This window comes from Antennarius striatus, chromosome 2, assembly GCF_040054535.1.
Source record: "Antennarius striatus isolate MH-2024 chromosome 2, ASM4005453v1, whole genome shotgun sequence".
Taxonomy (NCBI): Eukaryota; Metazoa; Chordata; class Actinopteri; order Lophiiformes; family Antennariidae; genus Antennarius; species Antennarius striatus.
In genome coordinates, this window is record NC_090777.1 from 28364348 (window position 1) to 28382726 (window position 18379).

Here is an 18379-nt window from a genome sequence, read left to right on the forward strand (position 1 = left end):
TAGTCAAATAACAAATGTCTAATGTGCAAAATACTTAAATCCTAAAATTATATTAGTGACTTAATATTATGACAATTTGACTTTCATACTGACAGAGGGATCTCTCACAAAACTGAGAGGGTTTCCAATCAGGATAGACAAGTGAATGAAGATGACTGTTTATTGCAGCAGACATGATGTTATAAGTTCTCTGTCAGAATGTCTTTGGCACTTACACTCTTCAGGGAGATTGTGATCAAGGGCTATTTGGTTAGAGCTGCAGCAAGATGTATTCCCCCTTGTAAGTTCAGACACTGGAGGTGGCGGTGACTGATGACTGAAAGTGATTAGGTTAGAGAGGCTGCTGACAAGTTCAAGTTTGTGAATCCATGAAGAGTGTGTGGGATGGAGGACATGCATAATAGCACCATGAATTAACTAGAAGTAAAGAGAGAACCCATGTTTAAAAGACAAAAGCAGGAAGGCAGATTAACAATGATGGTGCATCACTCTTATTGGATAGATGTGATCAGCTAAGAACACCGTATATTTCAAATTGACTCTGACAACAGATCATTAAGACTGAACATGCCTGAGAGATGTGAATGACAGGATGATATATATGAAACAATTATGAGCTAAATGAACTGCACAGAAGCTTAATGGCACTACCTTTCATCAATTTAACCAATTAAATATGGCTTCAACATACAGATGTGATTTGTGACAAGGGCTTATGCTATTATATCTGGTCATTATAATGTCCTACTTCACTTGTGACTAAATTGGGATTGATTATATTATGCTGTCATCTCAAACTTAGACAGATTCTTCTCTAGTTTTGTGTTTGGTAAGTGTCCTTATCACTATTAGTAGCATGAGGCACTACCTGCAGCCCAATCGGTTCACACCGAGCCCAGCTTCATCGTTAATGGCACATTCATATATGTGTTACAAAAAGGTTTGCGTCCCAGCACAGTCTGAAGCACAATGCTGAGACAGGTCACAATTCACGCTGATCAGGCTATGTTTCAAATTTTATACTCTTGAATTTCAGTGATTGTGAATACAGTCTCACCGGTTTGATGATTTTTATTCCCATTGACCTTTATTATGACACAATGTACAGCAGTAAGGATTACCACTTCCTACATCATGAGCTGTGGTGAGTCAGAAAATGTATAAATGTTGAATGTGAATTATGTGTAATGAATGAATGAATATATAAGTTATAACTAATTAAATTTATGATATCTACTATTATGACACATATTTAAATCTTGCATAAACACTGTGTGCTTCACCATGCTTCTTATTTTGTAACTAAATTGTGATAAATGTTAAACGAGTCCTTAACTTTATTAAATATTTACACATAATCACCTCAAATGTAAATTATATGTGTAGGTCTGAAGAACACAAAAAATCCTCTGTGTATAAATTTAAATTCTTCCACGTGGCCTGTTGAAGCCACTGCCAGCTTTCATGAGGCCTTATCTGGTGAGGATGATGTTTTTGCCACGCTTGCTGTCTGCATGAGTGAACGGGAGCAGATGCATTCTGGGACTTGTAGTTAACATGAGCAGCAAGTCAAGGTGTCTTTTAAGACGGTGGAGCAGGATATGCCTACAAGTCCCATAATCCATCAACGCTAGCTGCTCTCTCCACACCTGATTGACAATAGATGAGCTAATTCAACTGTTAGCATAGAAGACAGGCTGCCAAAGATGGAGAACGAAGACAAAACTTCCTCTGTATCGAACAGGTAAAAACACTGGCTGCTATTCGATAACCTCTGGAATTTCGAATCGATTTTTTTGGCGTCCTTTACTAGTTTTCGTTCACAGTTGTTTTAAGCATCTTTGCCGAAACACGACATGGTATTGTGTCCCTTTTTTAAGTGCACTCACTGTATCGTGAACGTAAGCTTATTAAGGTCATATGTCGCTGCATTGGCAGCCAGGAATTACGATTGTAATTCTTAATTTAAAGTACAAACTAGGATTTTTGTTGTTTTTTGCCCAGTCTCACTTGGGGTTTTTTTTTTTACAGCAGTTAATTTACATGTGTTGCCCTCCCTAGCATAACTCCATTTGTCATACTTGTACAACCACAAAAACACATACATAACATTTTAAGATGCCAAAGCCCACAGCTGTTGTTGCCGCAGATGTCGTAGTGTAGCCTGTGAAACACTATGAACGTGAATATAGTTGTTATAAACACGTTTCCCTTCAGAAGAGTGAAGCATGGCATAGTGCTGACATCACAGTACGAATCTCTGACACTCGATCTTTTCTCATAGGAAAACAGTTTTCAAACATTTGCCTGAGACTAATAATACTGCTGTTGAATATTCATAGACGTGTCACTTTGTCATATTAATCCAGTTTGTCAGCTGTGTGTAACCACCCACATAACAACCAGTGTTCAGTGGTGAACCACATACAACCACAAGAGGGCGCCAGAGCACTGCCACCTGCGTCCTGAGTTTGTTTTTGTTTGGACGCAATAACCTGTAAAACAGGATTAACGTTAAATTCATATTTAACATGACAACGCCTTATATGCTTTAAAACGTGTACAAAGTACCCCAGCGGGGGGGAGGGGGGCTTCAAAGGGGGGTTAAAGTATATTAATATATAGACTTGGATTTTTCTAAACACATTTCTCTATCAAATGTAATGTTATAAAAAATGAAGCACGACAAACTATAACCATTTGAGTCACCACCTCCCCAGCATATTCTGGACACAAATGTCACACCATCAGTCGTGCAGATTTTATTTTTTAGCTGAGGTTGTTTCTAGTTTCTGAAATAGCTCTTAAGTTTGCTTTTAAGTCATTCAGTGTCTTCATTAATGAAGAGTTTAACTTTTTTTTTTTTTGCACGGTATTTACAATGTTTGTACGTTTTACTGCCGAGCTGTCCACTCGGTGCGTCTGTGTAGCCATAGAGAGATGTCTGAATGTTTGACATAGCAACCACTTCAGGGTTCTTGTTTCCAAGCTGCTTTTTTGCCTTGCAGCTGTCTCCTAACTACAATTTAAAGCGACAGTTGTCAAACAACTGCGAAACAGGTATTTCACTTGTGTTTCTACACTGTGATTTCAAAAAAGGAAGTTTAAAAAAATTAGGCTTGAGTCTAATCTCAAAGTATTGATTATTGTTGGACTGAATTATATGTAGTAGCTTCTCTTAGTGGTGGAGATCTGCAGTTGAAAGCTCAGTCCCGGTATTTTTTTGTGTCGCTCTGTTTCCTCTGATAACTAGTTATTTGTCTGTTCTTGTAGCCTCGTAGGAATTGCAGAGTGTGCATGTATGTGCTTATGCAATGCTTGTGTGCATTGCCAGGGGCTGGGGCTGTTCCTCTAGCTGTCAGCTGACAGCGCAATGGAGGCAGTGTTGGGTTTCATCATGCTGTTTTCTCCCTCCCTTTACTCTTAGTGAAGTTAGGAAGGAGACGTCTGCGTGTCAGACAAACTGGTCTAAAGCTCACAGGGACATGGCGAATTCCTGTAGGGTAAAACCACAACACAGCCTAACGTGTCAACATCAGGGGAGAACGACATTGAGATTTTTAGGGTTTTATTCCAAGCTTGTTTTTTGTAGTTTCTGTTGCTCCCTGCTGGTTTCTGCTTCATGTCCAACAACATATTACACTGACTGTCAAAGACAGATGACCGAGACGCGATGTGTGTGTCAGAGTAGGAAGGTCTGGCTCTAACGTTTGGCTCTATTAATATCACCTAATGAACATAATCTGGAGGGAGGGCTAGCCTCTCACATTTGTTGGCTGGACGGCTGCAGGGAGGAGTGGCAAGCGGGTGAAGGAGGAGTGGACAAAAAAGCTGCTCTGTAGTTTCGGATTAAGTGCGCTCCCTACGCCTTTCCCTCTATTACTACGTCGAATGTAGGAAACAGAAAGCTAAACAGATGTTGAAAGTTTCTTTTCTTTATTTGATCCCCCCACTCTTAGTGCCCATATCTCTTTTTCTTTCTCTCTCTCTCTCTCTCTCTCTCTCTCTCTCTCTTTGTACACATCTATATAAATGTCTGTCCATACCTGTTGGCAGTAATATTGGTCTAATACACAATTTGCGGAGTACACACAGTGGAAACCTTCCTCAAACATTTCTCCAGCTATGAACTCCTTGCCGGCGTACTCAGGAGCTAGAATATCTGGTTGTTGGACTCTCAGATCTGATGGCAGGTAAGTGCATTATATCTATTTTTATACTTCTATTTTCTTTTAAATTCTGCTAGCTTCAGCTCAAATTTCAAAAAGTACTGATATTCTTGTTAAACCGTATTTTCGAATTCTATGATGTCAACGTTTAACTGACAGAACAAAAGCTTTGAGGAAAAGATCTGCTATTGGAATAACCCACATCAGTGTAAATGTGTTCAGACTTGTTCTGTAACTTTGTGTTGCATGCCTGGGATTTTTTATCTGTTTACAATGGCATCAGAAAGGTGTGATCAATATTTTGTACGCTATAATTGCGTTGAAATTTAAAATGAAAGCATCGCATCGATGTTCCGTCAGGTGTTCTGAACATTTGAGTATTTTTTAAGGCATCGTGTGACACAAGTGCTCTGTTCTACAAATGTGGATCAACAGGATTGTTCACTCCAGGTCGTATCAGTGGAATGCCTATCAGTTAGGATTTGGTTGATTTCAGGTTTTATTAAAGAAGTCTCAATAGTTTTGTTGATGCAATATTAAGATAATGTTTATTTAAGCATATATTCCTTATTTTCACAAATACATACTTCAATAAGAGATCACAAGCATCTCTTTTTTTTCATTGATTATTTTAGTGAAACATTCTTAGCTCAAAATTTATAATTTTTTTGTAGCACAGGAGGTAACTAACAAGCCTGACTATAATCTATAGTTGCAAAATTGAGAAAAAAAATAGCATTTACTAGATCCTTAAAGAATTAAAATTAAATTTTTGGTTGTTTGTTTGGCTTTGCCTCCCAATCTTAGACAAAATTATTGGGTTTCATCAAGAGAACAATATAAAAAACATTTGTGTTTTCTAGGATAATGATTGAGTAGTGGAGACCATTTGGACAGAGACAGTCCAACGTCTGCTGTGAACTCCTGACGAGGCTTTCTTTCACTGGATTGCATTCACAGATTCTATGTAATGTTTAGCATGCACTGTGACTGTTGATCAAGCCACTGAAGTAATCTTTTATTGCACCCTGGTTTGGTTTTAACTGATAAACCAGGTGGGGTGTGCTGTGCTATGCGTTGTCTATGTGTTCTCACTCCCAAGCTCCATCTAAGCTGAATTGACTGGAGTGATAAGATAAGTGTTTGGTCCGCCTTGTTTGCATCACCTGTGACCCCTTGACACACCACCTAGGGAGGTGTATGGCCTTCATAAATGTGGAAACTTTGGCCAAATATCAGAGAAGTAGACAGAGGAAGAACAAAGACTCTACTCATACGCAGCCAGTTCTGGTCATGGCATCTGGATTCTTACAGTTTTCTCTTGGTGAAGTGTGGATGTCTCGAATATTGCAGTAAGTTTTGTTTTCAACTGTTCCGGGTATAATCTTCACTCGAAATGGTTTGATGTACTTAAACAACAAGGACCATTTGTATAGTTATGCTTCTTAGCAATAATTGTGCTGTTATTCCTGATCATCAGTGACTTGAAATTGTTGCTTCCCTGATACCATAGCAGTATTTTTCCATCAGGTTAAAGTATTTTGCATAACAACACCGCACACATGACTCAGACTTTGTCAGACCAAACGTTAAGACTTGTTTTTTTGTGGTTTTGTCAGCCGATAACTCAGCTTGGGTTATACCAGTTCTTTGTTTGTTTGTTCTGCTCTGAATCGTAATGAGCTCCTGCCATTAGCGGAATGCTAATGCTCATTCTTCTTCACATGCTGCTTTTACAGTCAAAATAGAGCATTTGTAGTCTAGGAATAGCAATCTAAATATATGAACACGTTCTATGACAGAAGTTGAGAAAATGTGTAATTTTTGGCTTTAGAAACACAGGACAACTGTGACTTAAATGTGCCTGAAGTGTAAATCCGTACTGTGTGTGTTATTGTGTTGAACAGAATGATTTACTTGAATTGCAAATTCTGTCTGACTGGCTCCCACAAGAATCTCAAAGCTTTGAATGAGCTGCTTTGTATATGACTTAATACATCTGCCTCAGTCATAGTCAGTTTTGACACCTTAAACATTTCATGTACACATTTTGGTTGCGCAAGTGATTGCAGGACTGTCATTACTCCAGGTGCAGTAATTAAGACAAGTATGATAAACTGTAGTGCTGGCAGCATTTTCTCTGTAAATAGAACAGAGGTCACCTGTCGATTATTCTATATACAGTAACTTGATTACTAAATATTTCCTTTAGTTTTAAATTCTTTTTTGTTATTAATATGTTGCAGAAAGAGTCTTTTTCTTTTCTTTTTTTTCTCGTTTGAACCTTTTTATACTTTTTTGATCAGTGCAACTGTACAAAAAAAAAAGCAATGTCCCCTCCGGGATGAGAAAAAGACTCTGATTCTGATTGAATATGTAAAAAAGAAACTTAACAAGAGAAGACAAAGCACAAGTTCACTCTTGTTTGTTAGTCACACACCCAAACATGTTGAGAAGTCATTATTTGCAAATTGTGAATTTTTATTAAAGATAAATGTGCAAATGTAAAAAAAAATTATGACAACCTTGTTTTTGCAGTGTCATATCATGTTTTCACACAAGTCTCACCAGCTCGTAAATTAAGCTCTTTACAGAAGGACTTAATCATCTGTGGTTTGAAAAGGCGTTGTTCTGTCTCCTGTAGGTTTATAAATCTATAAATCATGTAATTTATACCATAAGCCACATCACTGTGGCACTGTTTGCAATTTTCTACTGATCAGCAGCTTTTAAGTCTGTGAATTGTATAAATTTCTTGTGAAAATTTTATGGGGGAGTTGTGTTATTTTTATTGTTGTCATTGAAAATCGAGATTTTCAAAGTATTTTCCGTTAACAACAGGTAAATCAAATAACTTTAGTTTAATGCATTTGTGATTGGATGAATATGAAGCAGTGACTCAATTTTTACTTAATTTTCTAATATAAGTTTGCATTAAATATGTTGGCTTACTTTATGTCTGTTTAATTTGTTTTACTTAATAGTTTCACCCTAAATCCTTTCTAGATTATTTAATATTTCTCAGCTTCAAGGGGGGTATAATGATGATACTGTATTAAAAAATTCACAACAAACAGGTGTATAGAGTTTCATGAAGAGTCAGCATTATAAAATAAATGAGCTCAAAAAGGGAACCATGAGTTCCTTCTTTCCAAACAGGGATCACATGCTCTGTTTGTTGCTTTGCAGTGGAGGTGGCGATGGATCACTGGACCGACTTCTCCCCGTGGTCAGCTCAGGCCGTTCACCCCGGAAGAGAACCACCAGCCAATGCAAGTCTGAGCCTCCTCTCCTACGCACCTCCAAGAGAACCATCTACACCGCCGGCCGGCCGCCCTGGTACAACGAGCACGGAACGCAGTCCAAGGAGGCCTTCGTCATCGGTATGAGGGCTTTTAATTAACAACAGCTATATTTTTTCTTCTTTTATATATTTGCTTTATTTCGATTCCCTATAAATGTGCAGTACAGACATTAAAATACAAACGCATAAGTACACAAAACATTTGCTGATACCCCATAACAAGCAGCTAATGTGTATTCCCAGCACTTTCAGTATCATTATTGACAGTATCCTAATTTAGATTGCATTGACTCTGCTTTTATGCTGAGAAATATTGTGTAAAGATTTATCTTTGTACAAGTGAACAGGAATATCTGAAAATATCCTGATCTTTTGATGATGATGACGATGATTGATAGATTTAAGTAACAGTTGACACACCTAACAGGGTATCCTACAGGGTATTCTAGCACTGATAGGCTATAAGCAAAAGAATTTTAAAATTATACTTATGAGAGGAAACATTCCTGCAAACTTTATGTGGACAATTCATATCAATACTTTTCACAGGTCTGTGTGGAGGTAGTGCTTCAGGAAAGACGACGGTGGCCAGGAAAATAATTGAAGCTCTAGATGTCCCGTGGGTTGTGCTACTCTCTATGGACTCTTTCTACAAGGTATGCATGTGAGTGTAGTGGGTGGGGCATGAAGAGCATCCATTCACATGTAGCACGACATCGGTTTGCAAATAGTTTAATGTGTTATGATACCGGATGTCTATTCCATAGACTACAGATCAACAAAATCTGTCATATGTCAGTCAATGATAAATGCATACTCTCAAAAATCCTTTATAATGACTTTCTTCATCTTGTATGGCTGCCAACACCCAGTGGGTTGAGAGAATAGATGAAAAGAGAGACTGAGGGCAGAAGATGGAGACAAAGAGAAAATTAGATTGTCTTTGGATCCCAGAGGGGAAATGAGCAGAACCGAAGTGGCTGGAGAAAAGGGAGGTCGGAAGGAAAAAATGTTATGAGGCAGACGAGTCTGTGAAGCACCGTGGTGAGAGAAAAAGATGGTGGAGTGAAAGCAAGAGCCATCACATGTGCCCCTCTATATCTCCATTCACTCCTGGTTACATAATCCCTTCATAGTCTAACAGCAGCATTTCAGATTGGACAAAAGAGCAGGGATTATCATTGTCCATGGGCATTGAACCCTCACCAGACTGCAGTGTCAGAGGTCAATATCCAGATTGTTTCGGATACTAATGGTCTTCTTAAATTTATGTCTCCTGTTCTTCAGTTGGTGTTTCCTCAAGGTCTGGTTTCCTGGTAGCCTATGACATTAGTCCTACTCAGCATGAGTGTGTAGAACCTGTTTACTTGAGAATGAAACTTAGGTTTGATGCACCACCGTTCAAAGTGCGCATACACACTGCAGTGACCTGTTACAGACGTCGCAGAAGCACATGACGTCCTAAATTTAGGCCTCGTAACTATACTGCTCTTGACTAGTGATCTGGGTCCAGCTGTTTTTGCACACTTATATAATTTACGGTTACTGAAGGGCCAAAGCAATATTTTTATCATGTGTTCTAAAATTATTGTGTGTATTAATACAAGATTTTATTTTTGGTTTTATACAATTTCTGAATATTCTACAATGACAATGTTCTTAATATTCAAGTGATAGTTTTTGTCATCGAGAAGGTCAGAAACTCAGACACTGAGAAGTCTTTTGGTCATTTTGTGTATTTGGTTGTATCATTGCTGCAACTTTTCCATAAAGTGACTCCATTCTTGTTTCGACCGTCAGGTCCTGTCGTCAGAACAGCAGGCCCGAGCTGCCAGCAATGACTATAACTTTGACCACCCTGATGCCTTTGACTTTGACTTGCTGACACAAACTCTGCACAAGCTCAAACAGGGCAAGAGTGTGAAAATCCCCGTGTATGATTTTACAACGCATGGGAGACAGAAGGAATGGGTGAGGACGAACGCTGACATCCAAACAAATGTCAGTTTACTTTGTAAATTAATTTCAGGAGGCTGAATAGAAGCTCACGCACCAGAGGTTTAAAGTTTCACAAACCTCTGCTGTTGTTTTACACTTGTTCTCATATTTCGTTGCTCATGAGATGCACTTACATTTTCTCTCTTCAGTTAAAGCAGATTAGGATTATGATAGTATTATTGCATATAGTATTATAAGTGTATTCTATCTGTGTGTCTAAGTGCTACACTATTACTGTATTTTCATATGCACTTCTCTACCACAGAAAACCGTGTACGGAGCCAGTGTTATCATATTTGAGGGAATCATGTCCTTTACAGATAAAAACCTCTTGCAGGTAGGTCACAGTTATTATCTTCCAGTGTTTAAGTTGTCAGTGTAATATTCAGATGTGCACGTGATCAAACATGTATAGGCGAGATATTAGAAAGTCAATGTTGTAACATGTATTTATTAAAGGTCATTATAAAACTGGTTATGCGTAATTGTCTAATATTTACATTGGAAAAAAGGTTTACAGACACAGAGTTTAGATTTTCCAGTCAGGGCTGCTGTAGAAATGGTGAATTCTCCCTATTTAGAAATAAAGACTTATTCTAAGTTAACAAACATTTACCAATGACAATATTTTGAGTACCATATTCAAGTTCTGCCCTAAAGTCCCCCTAAATGGGCTTTAAGGTACATATTAGACTGAGTCGCCACAAGCATGACGCTCAGTGATTCTTTTAACAAAGAACTGCGTCAAAGCAGATATGTTGTCTGTGTCGACGTTAATTTTTTTGCGTGCATTCACATCTAAATTTCACCACGCTTATTTTCTGACCATTTGACATTGGCTGTCAAAGGTCTGTCAGCTTCTAGCACATGAAACGCCAACGATAAAACAAACGTCCTGACGTGATTTATAGCGACACACAACTGTCAGTAAAATTGTGCTCCATGAGTTTGACCCTATAACGCCATAAAGAAGCTTAAAATAGAAGAAAAAAAGATAAATTTAGTTTGGCGTTTTTGACATGTTGCCTTTGTGTGAATGTGCGTACTATATAAAGCCTCATTTTCAACTTAGCATGTGCTTCTATTTCATGTTCTGTTCAGTTGCTGGACATGAAGATTTTTGTGGACACGGACTCAGATATCCGGCTGGTGCGGCGGCTGAGGAGGGATATCACCGAGAGGGGAAGAGATATCGAAGGTGTCATCAAGCAGTACAACAAGTTTGTCAAGCCGGCGTTTGAGCAGTACATCGAACCCACTATGCGTCTGGCTGATATTGTGGTGCCACGAGGTGTGTACATAAACCATACAGACATACGCATAATGCATGGGAGCATATGTATAGATTTTATATAGCGGCTCCTATGTTATAGAAAACAGAAATAAATTCCAATGAGCACAGCAGCAGTAGAAGAATGGACTTCATTCAAACATATATTAACTACATTTTCCCATGATGCCAAATGAAACCATACCATTTATTGCCCCACCAGGTGGCGGCAACATGGTGGCCATCGATTTGATTGTGCAGCATGTCCACAGTCAGCTAGAAGAGGTAAGAGATCACATGCTCTTAACACAGAACACGTGTCATAATTAATTTACACAAAAGGCATTATGGCGATTCATTTTTCTCTGTTCATAAGGTTTTTAACTCAATTTTACTGTTAGAGCTGAGGAGAACATTTGGTACAAAGGTGTGAGCTTTTAAATTCTAAGCTCCACGACCCCCTCTAGTGAACAGAAAATACACTGCAGTCACTTTAGAGGAGGATGGAAGTGCAGTTGATGTGCCACGCTTCAATGAGTGTGAACAGCAGGAAGTGGAGAAAATTACATTATTTAACAAATAACATGATAGAATTTATTAATTAAAGCAACTATTATTTGTTTAAAAGTAAAATTAAAATGTCAAATTTCTTATTTGGAGAAATTTCAAGTCATTTTCAGATGTATTAGTGAGACTGGAATCTTCATAAAGCCTTATAACCCAATGTGCCATTAATTGCATGGTCCTAATAGAAGTCGTGTGTTGATGGTTCATTGTTCATTGCACTTTAGTTCTGAACCAGACTGTATTGTTCTGGATTAGTTTTGCGACATACACTAATTGCAAATACACAATTTTTTTGCTTTTGGGAAGCACTTTTGTGCAGCAACACAGTTTGCTTTGTTCCCTAACCACTAAACACAAACAGTAACACACACACACACACACACACACACTGCTGATGGACTGCTGTCTCACTCTCTCTACCCCCCACTTCCCGTCCATCCCCAAACCTCCTGGCTCACAGCGCGAGCTCAGCGTCAGGTAGAGTGGCCTTTATCCTGTCTTTCATTCTCTCCACACCGTCTCTCGAATTCCCCGGCTGTTTCAGCTTCCTACTGGGAGACAGAGGAAAAGGGCCAGTAAAACCAACCTGTACCTGTTCTGCTGGCTGCCGTGGGACACCAACAGATAGCGCTGTCGATTCTAGAACAAATGTATATAAATGGTCAGTCCTGAGATTATGACACTGGACTTGGATGAAGGACTACATAAACAAACTACATGCATTTTATAGCTGAGTTTGGACTTTGTGTGGTGCAGCCAGCATTTAATTCAGACTGGGTTGGTTTTTCTTCTCTACATTTACTCGTAAAAATGACAACTCACAGTCTTGCTGCCTTCTGTGTCTAAAAATACACCAATGTTTGAAGTCAGTGACCCCTCCTTTCAGCAGCACCTAGGAGCAGAGAAAGCCACTGTACACAAAGCGAGAGAGGAAGCTCCTGCTATAGCTACTGTTGACTATCATATACTTCAGCCACAGAGAAAGTTTCCAATAAGCGACTACAAAGCGCTGAGTTTTTTCCATTGAATGTCGGCCACAGTGTCAGAGAGAGAGGAAGTGAGCTTGGTGTCTGTCTTTAGACACAGGATGTGCTGAGGCCTGTGAGCTGAAATACCAACCTTTACTATTCTACACGGAGAAAAAGTGACAGCCACACGATAGCTTGTGCGCCTCCCACGCAATCACATTGGATGCATGTGTGAGGAGTTCATGATCTGTTCAAACATGTCTCCTTTTACCCAAAGCATCTCTGCAGATTTTAAAGCATGAATGTGACTTAAATTCTTAGGGTCATGACACACAAATTGAAGAGAAAAAAAAATAGAAAAGAAATATTTTGCTTCAAATGGCAGGTTGGTCAACGATTCCAGAGACATTTGACATTTTCAAATCGGAGCTGTCGCATTTTTCACTGTGTGTAACCATCCCTTCATCCACCTGATGTTGTCTCTTCTCATTTTTTTCCTCCTCTTATCTGTTGTTTCTGGTCTTTCTGTGTCCCCCCCTCTGTTGTGATTGTTATTTCATCGAAAAAAAAATCTCCCCCATAGAGGAAACTCCGCTGGGATATGTGAGCAGATTTGCTATGATTTCTCTTTTCTTTGCATCTGGCTAATATGTATCTCAGTGACATCATAGATAAATGAGGTGTCGATACGACTGTGATACTGAGTAGCTGTAAGCGTGTGTCTGTTCCTCAGTAGAGCCCAGGGTAGAGCTCTGCTTACTAGATATTTAAACCTAATGTTCATGTGTGGCGGCCTATGGAATTATTACAAACCCTGGCAAAAAGGATGGAGTCACCAGTTCATTCAGTGTTTGAATTTTGTAGAAAAAAAACAAAACAGATCAGAGTTTTTAACTCGAATCTAAAGTTATTTCAAAAGTAAACTTTCTGGCTTTAAAAAATACTAAAAGAAATTGTGGTCGTCAGTAACTTAATTTTTAGGACCAAGCAGAGGGAAGAAATTATGGAATCACTCAATTCTGTGGTAAAAATGATGGAATCACCCTGTAAATTTTTATTCCCAAACCCAACACCTGTATCAGATTCGATCTGCTCATTAATCCGCGGGAGCCGCTTCACTGAGTGGACTGACATGAATCATGGCTCCAACATGACAAATGTCAGCCAAGATAAAAGAAACATCAAACTTCTTAAAGAAGGAAAAATCATCGCAGAATGTTGCTGAAGATGTTGGTTGATCAGAGCCAGCTGTGTCTAAAAATCTGAACCAAGTAGAAACAACATGGGGAGGTTGTTAGAGGCAGCGCACTGGATGACAAAGGAAGACATAAAAACGTCAAACAGAAAACTTAAAGCAACATGTTAGGAAAACAGAAAATACACAGCAGTCATGGACTGATAACGTTTTTCATGATTCCATCATTTTTTCCTCAGAATTGAGTGATTCCATCATTTTTTCCTGTCTGCTTGTTCTAAAAAAGTAACTGTTACTGACAACCAAAATATTTTTTTTTATTGATTTCTTTTAGTGTTTCTTAAAGCCAGAAAGTTGCCATTTGAAATGACTTAAGATTTGGGTCATGACTGTGATCTGCTTTATTTCTACAACATTAGACACCTCCCAGACTGCTGACGCCATCATTTTTACCAGGGGTTGTAAAAGTAGTAGAGACCCATCATGGAAAATAAATCATTATGCTTTAATTTGTGATGGCAGAAAACTAATTTAGTCATCATTCAAATTTTTTAAAATGAGTCAGTTTTCATTTGATACATTTCTAACTTTTCCATCATCATGGTCTCTGTGCTGTTGTAATTTTCCACTAAAACAACACTTGAACTGTGTGCTTTGCAGCTTTGTACGTCTGCCTTTTTCAAAGTAATCCCATTACAGTGGTTACACACTGCCATTGTCACCGTTGCTCGTCTACTGAAACGTTATTTGTGTAGTAATTTGTTCTTTGCATGTACTTACACACGTGTGTGGGGTTTCTAATGATGCTGATTGTCAGTTTTATGTATAGTATGTTGTTTCCGTGTGTGTGTCCATCCCTCTCCTTCCTGCTCCTCTGACCCTCCTCCATCCCTCCTCTGCCATATGTTGCTGTGATTACAGGGCAGCCCTGGCTTCAGCGCACCAGGCCCAACCACTTCCCCAGACACTCAGTGTTCTGGAGAGCACCCCCCAGGTCAGGGGCATGCACACCATCATCAGGTAAAAGCAGAGACCCCGGGTTCATCCAAATAAAAGCTGCTTTGCTGCAGCAGCTCAAGTCTTCTGTGGGGGTTTTTTTCCTCCAATCCTCCTTTTCAGAAACAAGGAAACCAGCCGTGATGAGTTCATCTTCTACTCCAAGAGGCTGATGCGTCTGTTGATTGAGCGAGCGCTCTCTTTCCTGCCCTCGCAGGTACCAGACACACACACACACACACACACACACACATAATTAGTTCTGCACAAAGGTTCTTTTGTTTTACGACATTATCTCTGAAAGTGTGAGATTAAACAGACTAAAGCTGGCAAGACAGAGAGATGCATTCTGTGATGTTGAAATGTGAAAAGAGCTTAAGATAAAGATTAATGGAAAAAAAAGGTAAGTATTTATAGACGACCACAAAAATGCACGAATGGAAACTTACCAAGTCACCACTGTGGAAAGTTTCCGTACCTTAACCCTGAGGTGCAGGTAGTGGCTGTTGGTCACAAATTATTTTCCTGTGTTGTATAGAAGGCGACAATGGCGCTCACGCTGTTTGTGTTTAAAACTCTCTCAGGTCCACGTCATCCAGACCCCCCAGGGAGAGGATTATGAAGGCAGGACCTTCCATGGAAAGAGAGTGAGTGAACCCAAGTTAGATGATGCTGCCTCAACTTGCTGGATTTGATCGTAAAGCGCTTTAAGAGCTTCATCTCACCTCTAAATAATCCAACAAACCTTTGGATCATTTTCTTTGCTTTCCTTTAGATCACAGGCGTGTCCATCCTACGCGCCGGGGAGACCATGGAGCCGGCGCTGAGGGCCGTCTGCAAAGACGTCCGCATCGGCAAGATCCTCATCCAGACCAACCAGGACACAGGAGAGCCAGAGGTAGAGATTTAAATGACTCTCGTGAAAAACTTTGTCTTTAATATGAGAGATATTCACCTATCAACACCATATTTAATAATATCTCACCTTGTTCCTGCTCTTTGCTCATCAGTTTTTTCTTCCCATCAAAGTTGGGTTTCCTGATTTTGTTTCCAGGAGATGAAATTGATGTTTTGTTAGTTTTGACCCACCCTGTCTCAACATTTCCAGCTTCATTATCTGCGTCTACCAAAAGACATCAGTGAAGATTATGTGATTCTGATGGACTGCACTGTGTCCACTGGAGCCGCTGCCATGATGGCGGTTCGGGTTCTGCTGGTGGGTGAGCTTGAGTTTACAGTCCAGACTTACATGTGTGGCGTTAATTTTTATGGTTTTCATGGACGTATTTTCCCTTTTCAGGACCATGACGTTCAGGAGGACAAGATCCTGCTGGTGTCTTTGCTGATGGCAGAAATGGGCGTCCACTCAGTGGCCTATGCATTCCCACAGGTCAAGATCATCACCACAGCCGTCGACAAGAAGGTCAACGACCTCTTCCACATCATACCCGGCATAGGTGAGAAATAGAAGACTGTCATTGTGAGGATCATGATGCCCTATATTTATTTATTCTAGATTATGTACATTTTAGTCTTAATCTCAATCTTAATTTTTACATAATCTAAAATCACATATTTCAATTTTAACAAAAATCGCTTTTGTGGTTTTGTTCTTGTTTTTTTGGTCGTAGGTAATTTTGGGGATCGATATTTTGGAACAGACGCACCCCCCGACTGGAGCGATGAAGAGATGGATGAACCCAGTTGCTGATTGCTTTTATGTTTTATTGATTATGTTTTAATGAAATATTTTAGGTGATTCAGGGCTGTGTCCCAGAATGAGGACATATTCTTTGCATCCACTGAGGTGTAAAATGAGGTTCATCTGGGGCAAAATGGGATCCCTGAAACCAAACTGAAAAGCAGGATTAAGTAGTCACCTTGCTAAAACTTTTAATGTTTTAATTTATACAAATGATGTTGTGTAAAGTTGTGTTATGAAGTCTGAGATATTTTTATATGTACCGTATGTAACTACTGTAGGTTCAAATGTTTATTTTTTTGTGTTTAAATGGTGAGAATCCATTGAAATTTGAAGACACATTATTTTGAAGAGATATATCCAGCCCTAAGCCTTTAACCAGGAATGACACAAATGAATGTTTCTTTGCACGTGCTGCAAAAAAAAAAAGAAATATAACACACTTAAGGCTGTTTTTTTAAACCGCATGCCTTCCTCACAAGTTTGACTAAAGTTTACACAAACTGTAGTTCAACTTCTGACGCCGTGAGCATTTTCTGACGGACCATTAAATCGGAAAATGTGTAGGTGTATGTCTTTTTTTTTTTTTTTTCTTCGCTCTGTGTTTCAGCCTTTTCCTTCTCTGGATTGAGACCCAACCATTTGAAAGAGTTGTTGAAAATAATTTATCATTATGCAGCTAAAGCAAGCAATTGTGTGTACTTATGCTGAATGGGCTTCATTTACATATTTGGGTACGGAGAGACCTGACCAATCAGTCAAATCATGCATCTTTTTATGCTCTGACAATTTGCATTCATAACACAAATTAAGTGTTTATATCAGTCTGATTTTTGTCGGTGGGTTATTTTCAGGGCTGGAAATTTAAAAATTGATAACAAAAAAACGTGCACCAGAAGTCGTATCAGTGCCTGATGTTTTAACCTGATAGCTTTATTGAAATGAGATTTACCGGTTTATGTCGGTGCCTGTTTGATAGTGCCTCGAGAGAAACGTTGAAAGTTTTTTCCAAGTATCGAATCACACTCCATAAAATCCACCTCTAAGCCTGTTTGGTGTCTGACATGAGCAGTATTGTTTTCTGTTGAGTTCTATCAGTCCGATCTTGTCCAAATTCATCATGACTCATACAAATGAAAGCAGATTATTCATAAAAGTTGCTTGAATTGCATTTCTTTGAAATGAGACATGTTGAAAACGTAACTGCAGCTCTTCATATACCTCTTCTGGTTTATTCTCCATTCAGTCACCTGCTACTGTTCAGTGTGTGCTTACTGCTGAAGACAACTGTTGGTCAGTCTGCTGAAAAACCACTGATTATTTTTGCAGTCTGTGTTCGACTGCCTGCTGTTTACTCCTGCTGCATGTTTTTTTTATTACATATATTTAATAAAAGTGCAATAAACCTCTTATGTTACATATATTGATGTATCTTTTTTTCAGACTGTTTCACCAGCTCACTCCAGTTAAACTCAATATAGTTTTATTTAGGCAGCGTTACTAAAATACGATACCAAAGTGAACACTTTGTGGCTGAAACGTCTGCATTCGTAGATTAAAATAAAGAACAAAGTTATTGATCTTGTCTTTGTGGATCGGAACATTGACATCTTCCATCACTTTCCCCTAATTATCGCTGACAGCTGTCGAGATGCTAACCGAAGTAAAGCGTGATTGGTGCTTTCTGATGACTGATGGTCACAAACCGGCAGCTCATCAGGTAAAAACTGGCACCGCGAGAATCTGTTTGTGAACAGCTAAGAATATCAGAGGTCTCTGATGTGGCTTTTTATTCTTTCCTGTGCCAGTTTAATCTGCAGATTTTAGACCCTTTTGTTTTTCTGCTACATTTGAAATGTCCGTCTGGTGAGTTTTTAATTCACTAAATTTGTACTAATCCCTCTAATCTCACATGTTCACACAAATATGTTTCAAGGTGTGCAACAAAAGTGGTTTTGAATCTAATGTGTGTTTTTATGCATCCTGACAAATGATATAAAGTCTTCATAGCTGTTCTTTCACTGTGATGTCAGTGGAAAGTTTACTACAGTACTGACAAACAGGAAGGTAGTGTGCATGTTTGTGTGTGTGTGTGTGTGTGTGTGTGTGTGTGTGTGTGTGTGTGTTTGAGACAGTAGCATCCCATTGGTAGTGCTGAACATGATGAGGTCACAGCTCAGTAAAGCCTGCAGGAGTGGCCTTTTTCAACT

General features: G+C 39.1%; 1 protein-coding gene across 6 annotated transcripts; it reads left to right on the forward strand.

Annotated features, from left to right (window-relative positions):
* The first annotated feature begins 1626 nt into the window (after nucleotides 1-1626).
* On the forward strand, nucleotides 1627-17581 carry uckl1b (uridine-cytidine kinase 1-like 1b). Of its 6 annotated transcripts, XM_068342093.1 has the most exons (16): nucleotides 1682-1744; nucleotides 4124-4193; nucleotides 7359-7552; nucleotides 8023-8129; nucleotides 9274-9444; nucleotides 9737-9808; nucleotides 10573-10762; nucleotides 10965-11026; nucleotides 12860-12879; nucleotides 14393-14491; nucleotides 14591-14684; nucleotides 15052-15114; nucleotides 15243-15365; nucleotides 15576-15683; nucleotides 15768-15924; nucleotides 16099-17581. In XM_068342093.1, exons 2-16 carry the CDS (start codon nucleotides 4126-4128, stop codon nucleotides 16176-16178), a joined length of 1608 nt encoding a protein of 535 aa, XP_068198194.1. In that variant the 5' UTR covers nucleotides 1682-1744; nucleotides 4124-4125; the 3' UTR covers nucleotides 16179-17581. The 6 variants fall into 6 exon arrangements, with proteins under 6 accessions (XP_068198214.1, XP_068198194.1, XP_068198186.1 ...); XM_068342113.1 differs by lacking the exon at nucleotides 4124-4193 and having other exon boundaries at nucleotides 1627-1744; XM_068342085.1 differs by lacking the exon at nucleotides 1682-1744 and having other exon boundaries at nucleotides 3824-4193.
* Nucleotides 17582-18379: the final 798 nt, after the last annotated feature.

Bases quoted from the DNA above. Each gene is read 5' to 3' on its own strand.
- uckl1b (XM_068342067.1), top strand. From the start codon at position 5,370: ATGGCCTTCATAAATGTGGAAACTTTGGCCAAATATCAGAGAAGTAGA. The intron at 8,130-9,273 runs GTATGCATGTGA...TTCGACCGTCAG, and splicing joins CTATGGACTCTTTCTACAAG to GTCCTGTCGTCAGAACAGCA. The intron at 11,027-12,859 runs GTAAGAGATCAC...TCTCCCCCATAG, and splicing joins TCCACAGTCAGCTAGAAGAG to AGGAAACTCCGCTGGGATAT.